The sequence below is a fragment of the Littorina saxatilis genome, linkage group LG1 (genome assembly GCF_037325665.1).
Source record: "Littorina saxatilis isolate snail1 linkage group LG1, US_GU_Lsax_2.0, whole genome shotgun sequence".
Taxonomy (NCBI): Eukaryota; Metazoa; Mollusca; class Gastropoda; order Littorinimorpha; family Littorinidae; genus Littorina; species Littorina saxatilis.
In genome coordinates this window covers 72,547,922-72,567,321 of record NC_090245.1, presented here as the reverse complement: position 1 = coordinate 72,567,321, position 19,400 = coordinate 72,547,922, and the positions used below count along the sequence as shown (strand labels likewise).

General features: G+C 42.4%; 1 protein-coding gene and 1 long non-coding RNA gene across 2 annotated transcripts in view; one reads left to right on the top strand and one right to left on the bottom strand.

The window, feature by feature from the left end:
* Nucleotides 1-713: 713 nt before the first annotated feature.
* LOC138978073 (ceroid-lipofuscinosis neuronal protein 6-like) lies at nucleotides 714-18,983 on the bottom strand. The gene is made up of 7 exons (XM_070350704.1): nucleotides 18,760-18,983; nucleotides 12,632-12,767; nucleotides 9,968-10,066; nucleotides 6,170-6,358; nucleotides 5,686-5,741; nucleotides 1,728-1,853; nucleotides 714-1,028 (listed from the first exon to the last, which is right to left on the bottom strand). Exons 1-7 carry the CDS (start codon nucleotides 18,831-18,833, stop codon nucleotides 764-766), a joined length of 945 nt encoding a protein of 314 aa, XP_070206805.1. The 5' UTR covers nucleotides 18,834-18,983; the 3' UTR covers nucleotides 714-763.
* The window catches only part of LOC138978095 (uncharacterized), a 41,679-nt gene continuing 37,701 nt past the window's right edge, over nucleotides 15,423-19,400 (top strand). Inside the window, exons 1-2 of the long non-coding RNA XR_011459582.1 lie at nucleotides 15,423-15,814; nucleotides 17,070-17,147. This is a non-coding gene — a long non-coding RNA (uncharacterized lncRNA). The remainder of the gene's footprint in view (nucleotides 15,815-17,069; nucleotides 17,148-19,400) is intronic.

The following is a 19,400-nucleotide window of genomic DNA, read 5'->3' as shown; positions in this document are numbered from 1 at the left end:
CGCCCCCGCATAAACACCTATTCAAAGTATGGTTACAGTCTAAAATGCAATAATGTGTGGAAATACTGTAGTTTTAGAACCCACGTTGCACCGGCATAGCACATCTCAAGAAACCCCAATTCCAGCGCAGTCCCGTAGCACCAAGGAATTACAGTACTTAAAGGTACTGAACTTGTCAAATCCAGGTGCACGGAGCCCCTGGGGCTTTTAGTCATACCTCAGGCAGCTATCCGTTACTTAGAAGAACTACCAAGTTTCATTGACTTGCACCCAAAGAGTGAAGAACTGCGATTGTTTTACGAATTAATTTCGGACCCGGCTGGTCTTGACCTATTTTTGGATCTAAATTTAGATCAGGTAGCTCACCACATCATGCACAAAAAGACACGTCACTAGCAAACTATGTCAGACATCATCATGAGTTTGTGTAAAACAAAATGGAGGCCAGAATCACTCAGTTGAATCGAACTCCGACCAAACACCACGTTATAACTAGGTTAATTTATGCACTCGCGTGAACAAGAAACTGTCGAGCTTCACAGATGTCGTCGTTGGGCCCGTCGCGATATAACCTTCGTGGTTGAAAACGACGTTAAACACCAAATAAAGTAAAGTAAAGTCGTCGTTGGGTAGTTTTGGGTTTGTTTTACTACCATAGGAGGATTTTTGAACAGTAAATACACTCAGCTGCAACAAAAAAGCAAAACGAAGGCTGTGAGCTGCACTGTGCCTTTAATATGTGTGCATTTTAGCTTTCAATAACCTATGCTAGATATAATGTGTAGTACGCCCAGGGCTCCGGCATATAAAAGATCCCCTGGTATTTTTCCCTCAACACTGTATCATCCCACAACCAGAAGGCCCAGGCTTGGGCCAACACCAAGGTCAAGGTGAAGGTCAAAAACATGAAGGCTCCGTTGACGTCAGGACGCGTGCCCTTGACCTTCAAGGCCCAGACCCCGTAGACAATCATGGCCATGTAGAAGGCAAGGAACATGGGGTAGATTTGGCCTTCGGTTACAAGGTACCTGAAAATGTGGTAATAAAATCTTTTACAGCATAGCAGTATGTTTCAGACGTTTATCAGCGTTTTAATCAGTCCCTTGTGATTTCTCAAAGCCACCGTAGTTCTCAACCAAAAGGTTATATAGCCTATATATGTGAGACATGGGTTTCTGAAACCTCCATTGTTCAAGTTATTAATAGCGAGCCAAACTGTGGATCATACCTACTTTAAGAGCTGATTTTGACCAACAAAAATCGAAGACACAAAACCTTCAGCTGGGGCTGTGAAAAAATGCCCACGTAAATGTACGTAAACATATTGACTGGAATGTACATAACTGGCACAGAATTCTGACAAGAGAATAATGTGTGATTCATGTCCGAGGGCCGGCGCATCATTGTATGTTGCTTTACCAAGAAATGTGTCTGTTGTGTAGCGTTCAATTCACATACACAGACACAAGCACGCACGTAGGCACGCTAGCACGAATGCACGCACGCTCACACACACACACACACACACACACGCACGCACGCACACACACACACACACACACGCACACACACACACACACACACACACACACACATAAGGCCCTTTAAATCGAAATCTGTTCAACTTTGCATCTGTTCATGTTTACACGCATTGGTCACACACACACACACACACACACACACACACACACACACACACACACACACACACATTTCCAAACACTGACCAGTAATACGCAGCACTGATTACAACCAGCAGCCACCAGAACAGAGAGTATCTGGCCTTCAGTTTGTTGGCAGGTAAGAAACAACCAGTGTAGTACAAGAACAGCGTCAAGAAAAAGGGTATGTACCTGCACATAGAATAGAGGAAATATTAAATGCGACAAACAGATAAACGTAAACGAACGTGGACCCCCCCCACACAAAGACACACGGTCACACAGCGACAAAAACACAGAAACAGACAGACATTCAGACACTGTATTTCACGTAAGCACACATACTTACGTAACACGCACACACACACACACACACACACACACACACACACACACACCTGCACACACGCGCACGCACACACACACACACACGCACACACACACACACACACACACACACACACACACACACACACACACTATAGTCAGAGAGGGACGGAATCACACAAACAGACACAGATTCTAGTTTTCATATGAAAGAAGGGAAGCCGAATCAGCAAAATGATGAAACGGCGTAAAAGGCAAGGTAGAAGTTTTCAGATCAGGTGACTGTTCCCAGCTTCTTCCCTTCCACTTTGAACTCAAAGCCATGACGTTCCCTACACAAGGCTTTGATAACGAACGGATAAGGGGCGTAACTCCTTAGTCATATTACAGTTGAAAATTCAAAGCGGGTCGGCTTCACTCAATTTCTTGGCATCAGAGGCTTGACATAAATTAGGAAAACAAATGGTTGGACCCATCATGGACCAACTAAAACGCTGTAGGGCAGAATTAATATTTTGATGGTATTTTTGAACGTTCTCAGCGTCACTGTAGGAAGTGGCGTTCTCAGCGTGCAGAAAGTGAGCGTCAAGTCCCTTTGCATCAACAACGAACATCTTTGCATCTTTGAATGAATCGAAACGCACGAGTGGTAAGTCTCGTGCGTTTCGATTCATTCAAAGATGCAAAGATTTTCGTTGTTGATACAAAGGGACTTGACGCTCACTTTCTGCACGCCGCTGAGAACGCCACTTCCTACAGTGACGCTGAGAACGTTCAAAAATACCATCAAATATTAATTCTGCCCTACAGCGTTTTAGTTGGTCCATGATGGGTCCAACCATTTGTTTTCCTAATTTATGTCAAGCCTCTGATGCCAAGAAATTGAGTGAAGCCGACCCGCTTTGAATTTTCAACTGTAATATGACTAAGGAGTTACGCCCCTTATCCGTTCGTTATCAAAGCCTTGTGTAGGGAACGTCATGGCTTTGAGTTCAAAGTGCTTCCCTTCTCTTCCGTTTTGACAATTCGACGCTGTCCGTGCACATGTACTAGAAGTCCTATCAATCTCCATTGCCCCCCCCCCCCCCCCTCCGTCCCCCCTCCCGGCAGCATTTGATTAACGCAAATTATTGGTACTCTTGACAGGAAAACATTATGTATTCTGATTTTTGTAACAAGAACAACTGGCCACTAACAATAATGAGTTCTCCTCCAAATCCAACCAAAAACGAGTTTGCCCCTTTTTTCACCCGACCACACTTTCTCCCCTACTCCAGTTGATTAGTTAGCTGATTATTGATGCAACACGTGTAATCACCAGATGTTCCATCATCGAATTGCTTGTGTCTGATGTCACCTGTCCTTGCAACGAAGCTGTTAATCTAATTGTCCCGCGTCACAAGTAATTCAATTATAGCTTTCCAGTCCATTTGACTAATTGGTTGGGGCAACACAAGAAGTCAAACAATAGCGGTGTGGTTTCTTTACTTTCCGGCGAGTTTGGTAACGGTTTCCCCGATGGAAGGTATGAGCCAAAGTGTAGAGCGACATCTTCTTCTGTTTTCATTCAGGCTAGCTAATTATTTTGTTTGTTCTTAATTAAAGGCTCACGCCTTTTTGTGAAAACAGCTCGGCTCACCATCTCAGATCTGGCCAGGCATTTACATGGTATTAGACCATCCCTCCACTTGGTCACATACCAAAAGCCTGGGTCCTCTCTGCGCACAGTTGGACTTTTTGGACGAATACATTTCGTGAAAGCCACTTTATCTGAAATCTATTCACACACATATATTTTCAACTCACCACAGCAAGCAGTCATTTTTGGTATGTGACCAAGTGGAGGAATGATCTTATCCCATGTTTAAAGCCTGGCCAGGTCTGAGACGGTGAGCGGATCTGTTTTTTTACGGGAAGGTCTGTGCCTTTAATAGCACACACAATGGGAAATCATGTGTGCACTAGCTGCTTCTTCTCCTTGTCCTTCTCGAACAATCATCTGCAGGTCATCATTATTCTAGTTGACCGTTGCAGTGGTGACAAGCAGTGAGAACGACACTTTCTGCGCTGATGTCTAGCTTTGTGTTCGTATCTTACCCACCGACATTACCTTGCTTCGGCCAGACTCGAGGACTTCGTATACATAACTCACGGTAAGTGCGGGGTTACGGGGTTAACCTAGTGAACTGAAAGTGGTGAATGGAGATGCTCATACCAAAGAGTGTTACCCTACGGAGGGTAACACTCTTTGCTCATACTTTGCCGGCCTACATAAGGACTGGATTAATTAGACACGAGGGTAGGGGGGGGGGGGTGGTGGAGGGGGGAGACTGTTCTGATTCAGGTACGTGCCATTATCATTTTTGCTGTATTTTTAACATACTGCAGGTTTAATCTTGTGAAGTAAATAACGGGCTTAAACTTGAGAAAAAAATGGTGTAATGTCAAAGTCAGCGAATTCTTTACGCTCCAAAAGTCTTATTGGAAGGTGAAATACAAAACACACATGGAAGCACGAACTAATTCGTCTCTTCGGGCTCTCTTGTGGGAAATCAAAAATTTTTTTGTCCTTCGAGCAAAAAATTAAGTTTGCTGCCGCTGTTTGTGTTAGTAAACGATCATTGCCACATTTTTATACAGGGAAGAATACTGGTGGGAATTCACATCCCTGTAACTCCTGCTGATTACAAGCTTTTGTGTCACAAGATAACCTGAGTGAAAAATCTTACGCTAAGGACAAGTTCAAACTCATTTCGACGGGCGCATTGGCCTAGTGGATAAGACATCCGCCTCCCAATCGGAAGGTCGTAGGTTTGATTCCCGGCCGCGCCTGGTGGGTTAAGGGTGGAGATTTTTCCAATCTCCAAGGTCAACGTATGTGCAGACCTGTTAGTGCCTTATCACCCTTCGTGTGTACACGCAAGCACAAGACCAAGTGCGCACAGCCGGAACAGATCCTGTAATCCATGTCAGAGCTCGGTTGGTTATAGAAACAGGAAAATACCCAGCATGCCTCCCCCGAAAGCGGCGTATGGCTGCCTAAATGGCGGGGTAAAAACGGTCATACACTAATATCCCACTAGAACAAAAACACGAGTGTACGTGGGAGTTTCAGCCCATGAACGAAACAAGAAGAAGATACTCATTTCCAGGCACGTTTCGTTGTTAAAATCTTTTCAAGATGCTATGTTAATATTGCTGAAAGCTCAAACATGAAGCTATTAAAACCATTAAATAATAATGTGACACATGTTGCCGGACATGGAGAGATGTTAACGGCACATTAAACACATCCTGCACTTCCTCATTCTTAGTACAAACAGCTACGGATTAGAACATTGAAATCGCTAAATTTTCATCTTACTAGTCATAATTTGAAAAGCTCTGATTAAAAGGTTAACAGGATCTAACTCAGACTCTTTGAAAGATGGTACTTTTTGCTGTCCGACACAAATGTATGCTACTAGTGCTTTGGTCGTTTAATTATAGACAAAATTTAACATTTACATAATTTATGTTAACTCGTTTCTTGTTTGTTTGTTTGTTTTTGATTCTTGATTTTAGAACTCTAACTGTCCAGCTGTTTCTGATCTCTTAAAATTATAAAGACGTTGGTTCATAACACATTAAGTTGAAGCTTCGGCTGATTTGAATTCACTAGTTTGTATAATATATTTGAAACGGCACCACTGCTTACCACATGTAATGTCCAATCTCCTCATCGTACACGTAGAGCAGTTCGAATGATTTTACCTGGAACATACACATGTAAATATTCATACTCATGTCATGCGTTGTCGGCTTTGGTTTGATTTGGTTTGTTTGTTTTTGTTGCTTGTTTGTTCGTTTGTTTGTGTGTTTGGTTGGTTGGTTGGTTGGTTGTTTGTTTGTTTGTTTGTTTGCTTGCTTGCTTGCTTGCTTGCTTGCTTGCTTGTGTGTTTGTAGGGAGAATGGGTGGGTGAGGGGGGGGGGGGGGGTAGGGAGGGGTCGGGAAATGGGATCTCTATTGCCAAACTGAACAGCGTGCTTTTAACAATTTTTCTTTTCAAAAGTGATCAATCCCAATACAGTAAAGAAAGCTATGGTTCGAGCTCACCTTTACGATTTCAAATTGTTAATGTATGTTCCTATCATCATAGCCAGATTAGCAAATGTGTCCACAATTCTGTTTCAAAACTGACCAGCTCTTTTGGTCGTATTTCCTTCATGAGAGGGTTGTCGGCCACAGAGAGGTGGTTCTGGTAGCCGAGATGCTGCAGTCGATGGTTGACCGAGTCTCCCACCAGATGAATGCTGGCTCCCATGACGAACATGATGACGGACAAATACGTCACTGTGCTGGATAGCACTCGGTGGCTTCTCTCTTGAAGCTGAAATGAAACAGTATTAATTTTGTTCAGTTATTAGTACTTTTATTTAATGATCGTTTAATAATTGTTTTAAATCACACACAATGCAAAACACAGGACATGTTACAGTTCTGAACAGTGCTTCATTCAAGATGTGTGATAGGCTACTAGAAATCCCTCACATTTATATAGGCTAATCATACGCCTACTATCACATCTTTTTTTGTCCAGGAGTAGTTGCATATTTAATGAGGCTAACCTTGGGGTTTGATTTATTGTTTTTGTTTTGTTTTGTTTTTGCGGTCGATTTGGTGGTCGTGGTCATCTCTGTCTCTGTTTCTCTGTCCCTCTCTGTCTCTCCCTGTCTGTCTGTCTGTCTCTGTCTCTGTCTCTCTCTCTCTCTCTCTCTCTCTCTCTCTCTCTCTCTCTCTCTCTCTCTCTCTCTCTCTCTCTCTCTCTCTCTCCCTCCCCAACACCACAGCCACCGTCTTTGCACCACACACGTACCCGTACGTCTCATTTTGATCGAATAAATAAACTGTCCTGGAACAAGGGGAAATGCCCAGAGTGTCAGAACGTTTTTCTTTGCCCACTGAGTAAACCCCGTTATCATTTTTCTGCCTTTTGCTTGTCAGAACTTACACTTTTTCTGACTCCGAGGACCAGAGGACAGAACAATACGACGGCAGTATACCTGATACCTGCAGCCTCCAAATCACGATTTGAATCTGAGCCTCTGTTTCATTGTTTCGAAGCAAATCGAATAATAGCTATGAATTGCATGTGCGGTATAAAAAAATATATAAAAAAAGGTCAATATTTGCGGGCTTGTTTCAGATCAGAATGAGAATAAACGAACTCCGGAAATAACTCTGCCAGCGCTATTGGTAGTGAAAGAGTGAATACTATTGCTGTTATTGAGGCAAGCTTTCCACACGTGCTTCTTGTCCACGTGTGTAAGACACACCCCTTGCAAGTGACTGGCCATTAGCGTCACGCACAAAAAAAAATGGTACCTCAATCAAAGCTTTAGGTGTAATCAGCCACCTGAACTTATGGCAGGTCTTTTACGTGCCACAGTGGTGACACGGGGGTGGAATATGGATACCGTCTCTGAGTCTGCACACAAGTCCAGTGTTCTACCAACTGAGCTACCGGGCCCCTACCCTGCCTCAGTCTGTTTCTACCTTCATCCAAAGATAGCCCCCCCCCCTCTTTTCCCATCTGTCTGCTTCTCTTTTCTGGCCTTCGTATAGTCTATCCCTTGATTTTGACTGCACTGCAACTGTCGTCACATCCTTTTTTTACGACAATTCATTACAAAGAAGCAAAGTTCAAGGTCCAGCTTTGGTTTAAAAACACCTTAATTGCATCCGACCATCATCGACAAGCGGCAAAGCACAATCATTCACGATTTTCCTGCAACACGGTTCGGGCGATGACAAATATTGGTTCAAGCCGCACACATCAATTAAAGTATTGTGCAACTTTTCTCGACTCGTCCGCATAATCTGCCGCCATTATTGAACCAGACTAGTTGCTGTCATCCACCGCCCCTAGGTCTCTATGTTGTTTAATGATGTGAAACTTCCAGAAGGTAGACCTCGGCATTATGTGCCCTTTTCTTCTAGTTATAGGTGCAATGCACGCTTAAAAAGTCGATGAAACTGTGCAATTATTCGAAGTGCAATCGATGATGAGAGAGAGAGAGAGAGAGAGAGAGAGAGAGAGAGAGAGAGAGAGAGAGAGAGATAGAGAAATAAAGAGAGAGAGAGAGAGAGAGAGAGAGAAAGTGTGTGTGTGTGTGTGTGTGTGTGTGTGTGCGTGCGTGCGTGCGTGCGTGCGCGTGTGTGTGCGTGTATGTGTGTGTGTGTGTCCCGTGAGTGACTGCTTAGGAATTTCAGATGTACTTTAGTGCAACTCTCAATTCTTTGCAAATGTGATATGTTTTAGTGTGTGTGTTTTTGTTTAGTGCAATTCCTAATTCTTATGCTACTCTTACACTGTGCCGAATAGAATTGTCCAATAATTCACAATGATCGGGACATGGTCGCAAGACATTCGTAAATGTTCTTAACCATTCGCCACCATTCGTCTCTTGTTTTGAACATAGCAACATGTTCCTAATATTCGCAAAGAAGTCATATTCTTAACATTTTTGCAACGTACTTGTAAGATTTCGCAAGACATTCGTAATCATCGCAATGTATTCGTAACGCTCGCAAGGCATTCGCAACCATTCGTTATGCCTGTCTTACACAGTGCTGAATATCCTTGCGAACATTCGTAATCATCGCAATGTATTATTCGTCAGGCTCGCAAGGCATTCGCAAACATTCGTTATGCCTGTCTTACACTGTGCCGAATATCCTTGCGAATATAGATTCGTATACATTCGCAATGATCAGTAAACATTCGCAAGACATTCGCAAGGATTCGTAAGGCTTCGAATTGAATGGTCAATATTTTTCCTGTCCATTAGTCTCTTTTTTGGGCCAAATACAACATGTTCATAATACACATTTCTTGCGAATGTCTTACGAATCCTTGCGAATGTCTTGCGAATGTTTACTGATCATTGCGAATGTATACGAATCTATATTCGCAAGGATATTCGGCACAGTGTAAGACAGGCATTAGTAAATGAGATGTTTTTAATGTCTGTAACCGCCAAACACTGCATGGCAATTTTCCTTGCTTTTATAAGGACAGTAAAGTTTGAGTCTTGAGTCTTGAGTCTTGATGATGTCGGAGCGTTCAGCCACAAATCACGCTTGGCGTTGAAGGAAAAGTTCTCAAGGTGGATGATAAATACCGTGCGATACAAATAAACAAACAAACAAACCAAAAACACTTCACAAACTGTCTACAATAATTTGTGATTGAAGACATAAGATAAGACATAATATTTGTATTTCAACCACGTGCATTACACAGGAATAGAATTATCTTGGTTTGAGTTCATTAGGTCTCTACGTTTAATGATGTGAAATTTCTAGAAGGTAGACCTCGGCATTATGTACGCTTTTCTTTTTGCTTTGAAAAACAAAACAAAACGAAAAAACACAATAATATAATCATACCATTAAGCATTCTTTGCATTACCTTGAGCAGACAGAGCGTTTTACTGAGGCAAAATACCCAGTGGAAATACTCAGTGGAAATACCCAGTGAAAAAACAGCTTTTACAGTAGACAAGCCATTAAAATCGATGAACATTGCCTTAAGTAAACCGAGCAATGTTAGGTAATTATGACGCTGCAGGAAATGACTGGGCAAGAACTGCATGTACTGTATCAGTGCATACCAGTACAAATCGCTGCACGGTACCAGTAAATGTCCCAATGTAGACCAGTAAATGTCCCAATGTAGACCGGTTTGTCCCAAGAAGGCGTCAAACTTGAATAGTCAAGTCAGGCATACGGATATGAATATGTTGTAGGGCATTGCAAAAGTATCCGCAGTGCCATCGATTCAAAGTACTTAAGTAGGCAGGAAAGTATGATAATGTTAGATATCGTTGAGTAGTATCACTCTAAAATTCATGCGTGCTACTACAACCAGTCTTGAATTGCGTGCAGAAGTACACGTTTGAAGTTTAACATACCATTACAAATCGTTGCGCATTACCTTCAGTAGGCAGAAGGGAGTAATGATGTTGTAAGCCATGTGGAAATAGTCCCCGATGCTAGGCCGGTTCATCGGGCTCCATCCCAGCGGGACGAACAACTGAGGATGCAGAAAGTACATATAGGTTATGCAACATAGAATAAATGCTGTAACTGAAGATGTGGGTTTTTTTTAGTTTTTTTTTACAAAGAAGCATCACAGGCCAATGCACCAAGAGTGCAACTGACATTAATCTGCGCAGAGTACTGTAGGCATGGAGAGTGTGATGGGGGTTCGGGGGTTGGGGGTGGGGGGGGGGGTGATGGAGGACAGAGGGAGTGAGAAGAGAAGGGAGTGAGAAGAGAAGAGAGGGAGAGAGAGTCAGAAAGAGAGAGACAAGGACACTGAGAGAGGGACACAGAGAGACAGACAGAGAATAGAGGAGAGACAAATACAGAGGGGACGGACAGACAGACAGACAGACTGAACGGGTAGGGTGAAGGTGGCGAGGGAGGGGCTGAAAGTGGGGGAGGGGGGGGGTAAACAGAGAGGAGAGAGAAGTAGACAGACAAATAGACAGACAAAGAACAATGAGTACTGTTACGCAATATATATGTCTGTCTGTCTGTATGTCTGTCTGTCTGTGTTTTATCTATCTTCTTGTTTGCATTGTGTGTCTGTCTTTCTATCTGTCTACCGACCTTCTTCCCTCCCTGTCCGTTAGTGTTCAGGTCTGCTTCTGCGTGTTTTCGAGCGTTTTCACGTGCATATAAACACAGGACGTGATAGAGTTTGTTACGCACGTGTGCAAGTGTATAAATGTGCACTCAGATAAAAGCGGCACTTCATGAAATGGAGAAGGATGTCATCATGCGATGGCGTTTCACATTGTCCGCGGCGAATGCATTCTGCCCTCATCAATTTTGCATTGGCAGGAAACAGCATGATAGCAAATGCAAGAGTCATTGCCGTAGACAATAAACTCCAAAGCACTGCCTGCTGGTGATGGTACGAATGGTATGATATCGCCCAAATGTCACTCGACTCTTCCAACTGACGAAAATACTGCTTGAGGGTAATGGTTGCTGAATTCTGAGTGTCTGTACGGAGGCAGGATATCACTCAAATCATGCCCGATAAATTGAGTGCAAAGCTCATAAAGCTGCTGAGTCGGTGCCGCTGAGTCGGACGATAATGCCAAGTTTTTTTGCCTAAAGAGGATACATATTCCGCTTTACCGAAAGAAACCGTCAAAGTGTCATAATCGCCTTACTACTGCCATAATAGAAAACGGTCTGTGTCTGTTGACCTCATGTCGTCAAATAGGGCGTTTGTGGGCGTACAACTGTCATTTGTTTCTTGTGTTTTAAAATCTGACATAGCATCATGAACACAACAAACTTGGAAATGAGTCAAGACTTCGTCGGTTTCGCAAACTGTCATGGGACTTGAAACCGATTCAGAAACGCCCAAACGAAACATTTCCTGTTCTTTTTCTATTACATCGGATTCTACTTCATGCCATTTGCTTCCTCGATCTGTGCCCAAACCGTACTAGATAATCGGACCTCTTCAACGCAGACTGATATCTGGCTTTTGCAACAGCGCTCTCGGTCTTGGAAACGTAGTGCACTCCAAAAGTCGTTAAGTCCAGTTATGGGTCAGCCGAATGCGTTCTGAACGTCTTTCTGCCAGGCTAAACGGAACTACGAAGTCTGTTTGATAGAACAGGAGGTAAACCATGACCTCCTTTCTTTCCTCGAACAATTTGTCCGAAGAAAATTGATCTGCTAACACAGATAAAAAGTAACGAGCGAAGACAGTCTCGCTACAGCAGGTAAACTGATAAATGTACAAACGACCGCCCAACGCGAACAATAAAGAATATGGGACATTTTAACATTCTACAATATATGGCCGGGTAATATAAAAAGTCCATTCAGATCTGCAAAGATCAATGAACTAACGCTAGTAATTATTAATACCAACAGCAAACACTTTGTTTATCCATTATTTTCCATTGTGTATTGTCCAATAAAATCAAACACATAAACGAGTACTTACCAAATTGAAGTTTGTATAGACTTCAATGATTGCAGTTTATAGGAACGCAGGGTGAGAGAGAGAGAGAGAGAGAGAGAGAGAGAGAGAGAGAGAGAGAGAGAGAGAGAGAGAGAGACAGAGACAGAGAGAGAGAGACAGAGAGAGAGAGAGAGAGAGAGAGAGAGAGAGAGAGAGAGAGAGAGAGAGAGAGAGAGAGAGAGAGAGACAGAGAGAGAGAGATTTGTTTTGACACTATCGCCTCCATACGGTTTAAATAATGCTGTGCATAAAAGGAATATTACTGTTTCATGTTCTTACGTGTTATGTTGTATGTTGTAATGCTGTGATACACCACACCCGAGCTTCTTGTCTTGAGATAATACAATTTTCTATGTCTATGTCTATACTAACAATAACAAAAACGTTATTGTCCATTATAATTAAAGTTAAAAAAAACAAAGGATTACTGTACTCACCGATACAAAGACGACACAAGACGATAACGAATTTTCGCTTCTGGAAGCTTCATCAGGAAAAACAAGAACACAAAAGACAACAAAAAGCAGACGCAACACGGAAGGAACAAGGTTTATAATATAATTATAACATTATAATTAAGTAATACATAATACATATACTCACGGCTGCTATAGGTCTGCCAAAATCAAAGACCCAGTTCTCCAGTGCCAGCACCAGCCAGATGTCCCAATGAAATGCGTCACCCCCATTGTTGTCTCCGGGTTGCTTCTTGCTTTGTGAAGATAGACCGCTTGCCTTGCTGCACAATGGTAGACCATTAAATCCCATGAGATCATTAAAGCGTAGGAGACCATTAAAGCCCATGAGACCACTAAAGCCCATTAGACCATTAAAGCCCATAAGACCATTAAAGCTCATTGGATGGACCGTTAAAATCCATTAGACCATTACAGCCCATTGGACCATTAAAATCCATTAGACCATTACAGCCCATTGGACCGTTACAGCCCATTGGACCATTAAAATCCATTAGACTAGTACAGCCCATTAGACCGTTAAAGCCCATTTGACCATTACAATCCATTGGACTATTAAAGCCCATCAGACTATTTAAGCCCATGAGACCATTAAAGCCCATACGATCATTAAAGATACAATGCTTCCCTTGTGAAACATCATGTAAATCACCACAGATCTGCCCACGGTTTTATTTGAGATGAGAGAATCCTTCCGCTTCGACACATGGCAAAACATACACCCTAACTGCTTTCTGTGCCGAGTGGCTTTTTACATTTAGTCAAGTTATGACTAAATGTTTTAACATCGAGGGGGGAATCGAGACGAGGGTCGTGGTGTATGTGTGTGTGTGTGTGTGTGTGTGTGTGTGTGTGTGTGTGTGTGTGTGTGTGTGTGTGTGTGTGTGTGTGCGTGCGTGCGTGTAGAGCGATTCAGACTAAACTACTGGACCAGTCTTTATGAAATTTTACATGAGAGTTCCTGGGTATGATATCCTCAGACTTTTTTAAAATTTTTTTGATAAATGTATTTGATGACATCATATCCGGCTTTTCGTGAAAGTTGAGGCGGCACTGTCACGCCCTCATTTTTCAACCAAATTGGTTGAAATTTTGGTCAAGTAATCTTCGACGAAGCCCGGACTTCGGTATTGCATTTCAGCTTGGTGGCTTAAAAATTAAAAATTAATTAATGACTTTGGTCATTAAAAATCTGAAAATTGTAAAAAAAATATTTTTTTTAAAAAACGATCCAAATGTACGTTCATCTTATTCTCCATTATTTGCTGATTCCAAAAACATATAATTATGTTATATTTGGATTAACAACAAGCTCTGAAAATTAAATATATAAAAATTATTATCAATGTTTTTTTCGAAATCAATTTAAAAACACTTTCATCTTATTCCTTGTCGGTTCCTGATTCCAAAAACATATAGATATGATATGTTTGGATTAAAAACACGCTCAAAAAGTTAAAACGAAGAGAGGTACAGAAAAGCGTGCTATCCTTCTCAGCGCAACGAATACCCCGCTCTTCTTGTCAATTCCACTGGCACTGCCTTTGCCACGGGCGGTGGAGTGACGATGCTACGAGTATACGGTCTTGCTGCGTTGCGTTGTGTTCAGTTTCATTCTGTGAGTTCGACAGCTACTTGACTAAATGTTGTATTTTCGCCTTACGCGACTTGTTTTCTTTGAACTAATTTCGTGATTGACACCTTCGTAAATCTGCAAATCTGTAAGTCTGCGAATCTGTAAATCTTGAAATGTGTAAATCTTCAAATGTGTAAATCTTCAAATCTGTTAATCTTCAAATCTGTAAATCTGCAAATATATAACTCTGCAAATCTTTAAAACTGCAAATATGATTCTGCACAGAAAAAAGGTCAACTCTGTATTAGGGAGCAGTCCAACTGTTGATTACAGCAGCTATAGGCTATGGCGTTGAACACGATGGTTTGCATGAGAAGGATGCTATCTATAGCGCTGACAGTTTTAGTCTGCTTTTGCGTCTGTCACGTTCGGCGAGGGATTTTTGTCCCAGAGTTAACTTTGTGCAGACTTTTCTCGGTGGCCGATCACCCCCGTAATAAAGAACCCAAGTTCACAGCGAAAGTCTCAGAGCTTGGAAACATGAATACACGCACGCAGGAAAAAATCGGCACGGTTGCCTAGTGGTAAGGCGTCCGCCCCGTGATCGGGAGGTCGTGGGTTCGAACCCCGGCCGGGTCATACCTAAGACTTTAAAATTGGCAATCTAGTGGCTGCTCCGCCTGGGGTCTGGCATTATGGGGTTAGTGCTAGGACTGGTTGGTCCGGTGTCAGAATAATGTGACTGGGTGAGACATGAAGCTTGTGCTGCGACTTCTGTCTTGTGTGTGGCGCACGTTATATTGTGAACATGTGACGATGAACTGAAACGGGAATACGACACTGAAGATAAGGCCAGTAACCACAATCATTTAATCAGTTGCCATAGTTACGAAGCATTTCCGAATAAATAATTATCGGTACGTTTCCATCACAGTACAGCAACTGTCTCTTAAATTCGCCAGAGGACGTCTCCAAAATTGTGTCGTAGATACATGCAGTATATATATGTTTAATCATTTAGAGTCCCAGAGTCGCCAAGACCTATTTGAGGCAAAATTAATACTCCCGAAAGTAAATGCCAAACTCTTATCTTTTTCAGCCTGGACATAAGTTTTCTTGTTGTGTTTTGTTCACGCAACTATTCTCAAACATGTGTGTGCGAAACCTCCATGAGGCCTAAGTACTTCTGTACTTGCAGTCAATTTACTTTAGTATCCTTGGTCAATTTACTTCTGTGTCTGAAGCCAGTTTACTTCTGCACTACACTACACTCTCTGCATGTCCTTCACAAGTTATTGTGTTGTGAGTGGCCGTACTTCAGGAAACATACTTCCTTCACAGTGCCACCAAGTCCTTCACTTCAGATGCTCCACTTCTCTGTCACATACATACACACTATCAGTGTCTGCTCCCACTGCTGAACGTTGGAAAAAGTTTTCAGTGTGGAGTGTTCTGTTTTGAATGTGGTCATACATCTATTTACCAGTGTGTGTGTGTGTGTTCTGACTGTTAAACATCGACAGTTGTTTCCTGTGTTCGGTGTTTTGTTTTGAATGTTGTCATAAATCAGTTGCCATTTAGCGCAACTACAACGGCCAAGTCGGTCACTACAGATGCCACAAGTATCTGTCTTAAACACTCGTGCTATCAGCGTCTGCTTCTAATGCTGAACGTCGGCAATCTCTTCCAGTGTGGAGTGTTCTGTTTTGAACGTGGTCATGGAATCAGTTGCCAGTGAGTGTTCTTACTTCTATGTAGGTTATGTCTCTGCTGCCATTGATGAACGTAGGCAGTTACTTTCAGTGTCGGGTTCCCTGTTTTCAATGTGAGGGTAAAATCAGTTGCCAGTGTATTGTAACTGCTGAAAGTAGGCTTTTTTTTTCCTAGTGTGGAGTGTTTTGTTTTGATTGAGGTCATGAAACCTGTTCCCCGTCTGTGTTCTGGCTGCTGAACGTTGGTACTTGTTCTAGTGGATTGTTCTGTGATGAATGTGGTCGCTTTGTGTGTATTGGCATTTGATGTCTAGTGCAGTGTTCCGTTTTGCATGGGGTCATAGCATCAGTTACCAGTGTGTGTTCTGACTGCTGAACGTTGGCAGTTATTTTCAGTGTGGAGTGTTCTGTTCTGAACAAGGTCGTAAGCTCGTCTATCTGTTGAGCGGTTTGCGTTATTTTGTAGTGGTGTGCTCTGTCTTGAATGTTGTCATACAATCAGCTGCTGCTGCTGTGTGTTCTGACTGTTTGACTTTGGCAATCGTTTTCTGCTGAAGTGTTCTGTTTTCAATGGGGTCATAAAACCAGTTGCCGTTGTTTTGTTCTAAGTGTTGACCGTTGACAATTGATTCCAGTCAAGTGTTCTGTTCGAAAATGGTCATACAATCAGTTGTCATTGTATCTTCTCACTGTTGAACGTTGACAATTGTTTCCAGTGAAGTGGTCTGTTCGAATATGGTCATAAAATCAGTGGCCAGTGTGTGTTCTAACTGTTGAACGTTGTCAATTGTTTCCAGTGGAGTATTCTGTTTTGAATTTAGTTATAAAATAAGTTACAGCTGTGTCCTGATAGTGAAACGTTTGAAGCTATTTCATGCTGAAATGTTACAGTCACATTTTCTGCTTTGAATGTGGTTACAAAGTCAGGTGCCAGCGTGTGTTCAAACTGCTTAACGTTGGCAATTATTTCTGCTGCACTGTTCTGTTTTGAATGAAGGTAAAACAAAAACAAACAAAAGACAGTTACCAGTGTGTTGAACATTGCCCGTTAATTGTTTGGTAGAGTGTTCTGCTTTGCACGTGGTTATCAGATCAGTTGCTATGCAAAGTAGCCTATGTTCTGACTTTGGATTTATTAGTGGAGTGTTTTGATTTGAATGTGGTCATTCATTGGCAGTTGTTTTTCTTGTGGAATGTTCTGTTCTCAATCTGCATATATATATACATTGTGGTGTGCGGCGTTAAAGTGTGGAAGTAATTATATAATTAACGCACAGCTTGGAGAGAGAAACTGATCGACGAAGATGGAATGATGGGCGATAATGAAGGTGTGCGGAACCCGAATTCATCAATTGGTGAGTACAAATCAATCATCACTGGAACATTATTTACATTAATGTCGTTTGGGGTCGGCAGTAGACGAAAGGCTGTGTCTGGGACTGCCTTCAACTTTCGACATTTCCGACACTTGTAATGTAATGATTCTTGACTTCCTCAGACGTATACACTGTGCAAGAAGAAAAACAAATATTGCAACAACTTTCGTACCCAAACTAAAGCATTCATTCCGCGTGTCATCTCAGTCACATTTTTTACGCCGTTTTAGGCACTCACCTTGGCTATCGATATATCTGACACACTTTTCAACTCCATTTTTTTTTTACAGGGGTCACGTGACCGCTGCTCAACTGATAAGGGTACCCCCAAAATGGTCCAGACAAAAATCATTATTTTTTTTAGTTATCTTGAGTATTTCTTGTCTTATATGTCATTCTTACGTATGTAGGTGTCACCGGATGGCATGAGCGGTCAAAAACGGGAGGCTGTTGCGTCAATTTTGAGGGGTGACATGATAAAAAGCGTTCTATTTTAGCATTGATCCGGTGGGTTGCTCTGGAACTTTTCAAAATCGTATGGCTACATATATGGGACGTACCGCAGACTAAATTTCGGGATGTATGTGCGCGGATGTTATGCAATTTTCTGGAATTGAATAAGTGTTTTTTTGTTTGTTTGTTTGTTTGCTTAACGCCCAGCCGACCACGAAGGGCCATATCAGGGCGGTGCTGCTTTGACAGTATAACGTGCGCCACACACAAGACAGAAGTCGCAGCACAGGCTTCATGTCTCACCCAGTCACATTATTCTGACACCGGACCAACCAGTCCTAGCACTAACCCCATAATGTCAGACGCCAGGCGGAGCAGCCACTAGATTGCCAATTTTAAAGTCTTAGGTATGACCCGGCCGGGGTTCGAACCCACGACCTCCCGATCACGGGGCGGACGCCTTACCACTAGGCCAACCGTGCCGGTATAAGTGTTTTTAAACCCATCACAGTTTTATTGTCTGATATCTCAAAAGATCACGGCTTCGCATGCATATATATAGACAAGTAATTGTTACAAGTACTGCCAAAGTTTTGTTCTGGTATGACCACTGGCTTAAGTGTACTAGCCATCTAAATTTACACACGAGAGAAACAAAACTTAAAACATTCACGTTGAAAACGATTATCGCCGAATAGGCCTACGTCTCAAAACACGGTGCGGTCTCGCATGACTGAACATCGCTGTTCATAGCACAGCCATCTTCCAACACTGAAATTTCAGTCGTGTTTACAGGACTAGCACATGTGCTCGCTTGGTCAAATTTTAGCAGTATTTGTATCAGTCTGTATGCATGCGAAGTCAATTCTGCTGCCATTGGTCTTACTACTACAACTACATATGTACTACCACTTCTACAACAACAACAACAAAAACAACAATTACTACTACTATTACTGCTACTGCTACTACTATTACTACTACTACTACTACTACTACTACTACCAATACTACTACTACTACTACTACTACTACTACTACTAGCTACTACTACTACTCCCACCACTACTACTACTCCTACTCCTATTTAACTGATCACACCGCCTGCCGAGAGTGCAAATGCGTATTGTTCACTCACGTGTTGCTGCTGTGTACTTGCGCAGGATGCTTGTTCAGTTTTCGGCGTGTCAACTCGCCTCCCCGAGACGCCATGATTATCAGTGAGACACACAACTCACACACTTGCTGTATCAGTGTATGTCAGGGAGACGCGCGACGCATGTCAGTCAGAAAATCACAGTTGTTGAGGTGCACAGGCACATGAAATACGTTATCTCTGCTAGACAAGTTGTTGAGCTACTGATTATGAGTGTGTCGCAGGCTGTATCGCTTTCATGTGCAACAGGCACACGAAACCCGTTCACTTTGCTTCCAACCCCGGGCCGCTTAGGTGGTACCCACTTTTGCTTCGTGCACCTTATCCCTAGTTACCTAGAAAGTCATATGTGGGACTACAATAATGGAACCTAACAGTGGGACATGGAAAGTAACAATTACGAAAACTGAAAGTGTTGATACAAATTAAAAGGCATTTTATTGAACAACTCAGATACCACTGCACACAGTTTTGCAGAAAGCCGCGTTCAGTCAGTTTACTATACCATGCACAAATTAGTCTTAACCAACATATGATGCGGGTTGCATCGTTTCTATCTTGTCCGCAATACGGTAGATCTGCACAGTCAGACTTTACTTTCACACACACACACACACACACAC

Bases quoted from the DNA above. Each gene is read 5' to 3' on its own strand.
- LOC138978073 (XM_070350704.1), bottom strand. From the start codon at position 18,833: ATGGCGTCTCGGGGAGGCGAGTTGACACGCCGAAAACTGAACAAGCAT. The intron at 1,854-5,685 runs GTAAGCAGTGGT...TTCTATGTGCAG, and splicing joins GAGATTGGACATTACATGTG to GTACATACCCTTTTTCTTGA. The intron at 1,029-1,727 runs GTCAGTGTTTGG...CCACATTTTCAG, and splicing joins ATCAGTGCTGCGTATTACTG to GTACCTTGTAACCGAAGGCC.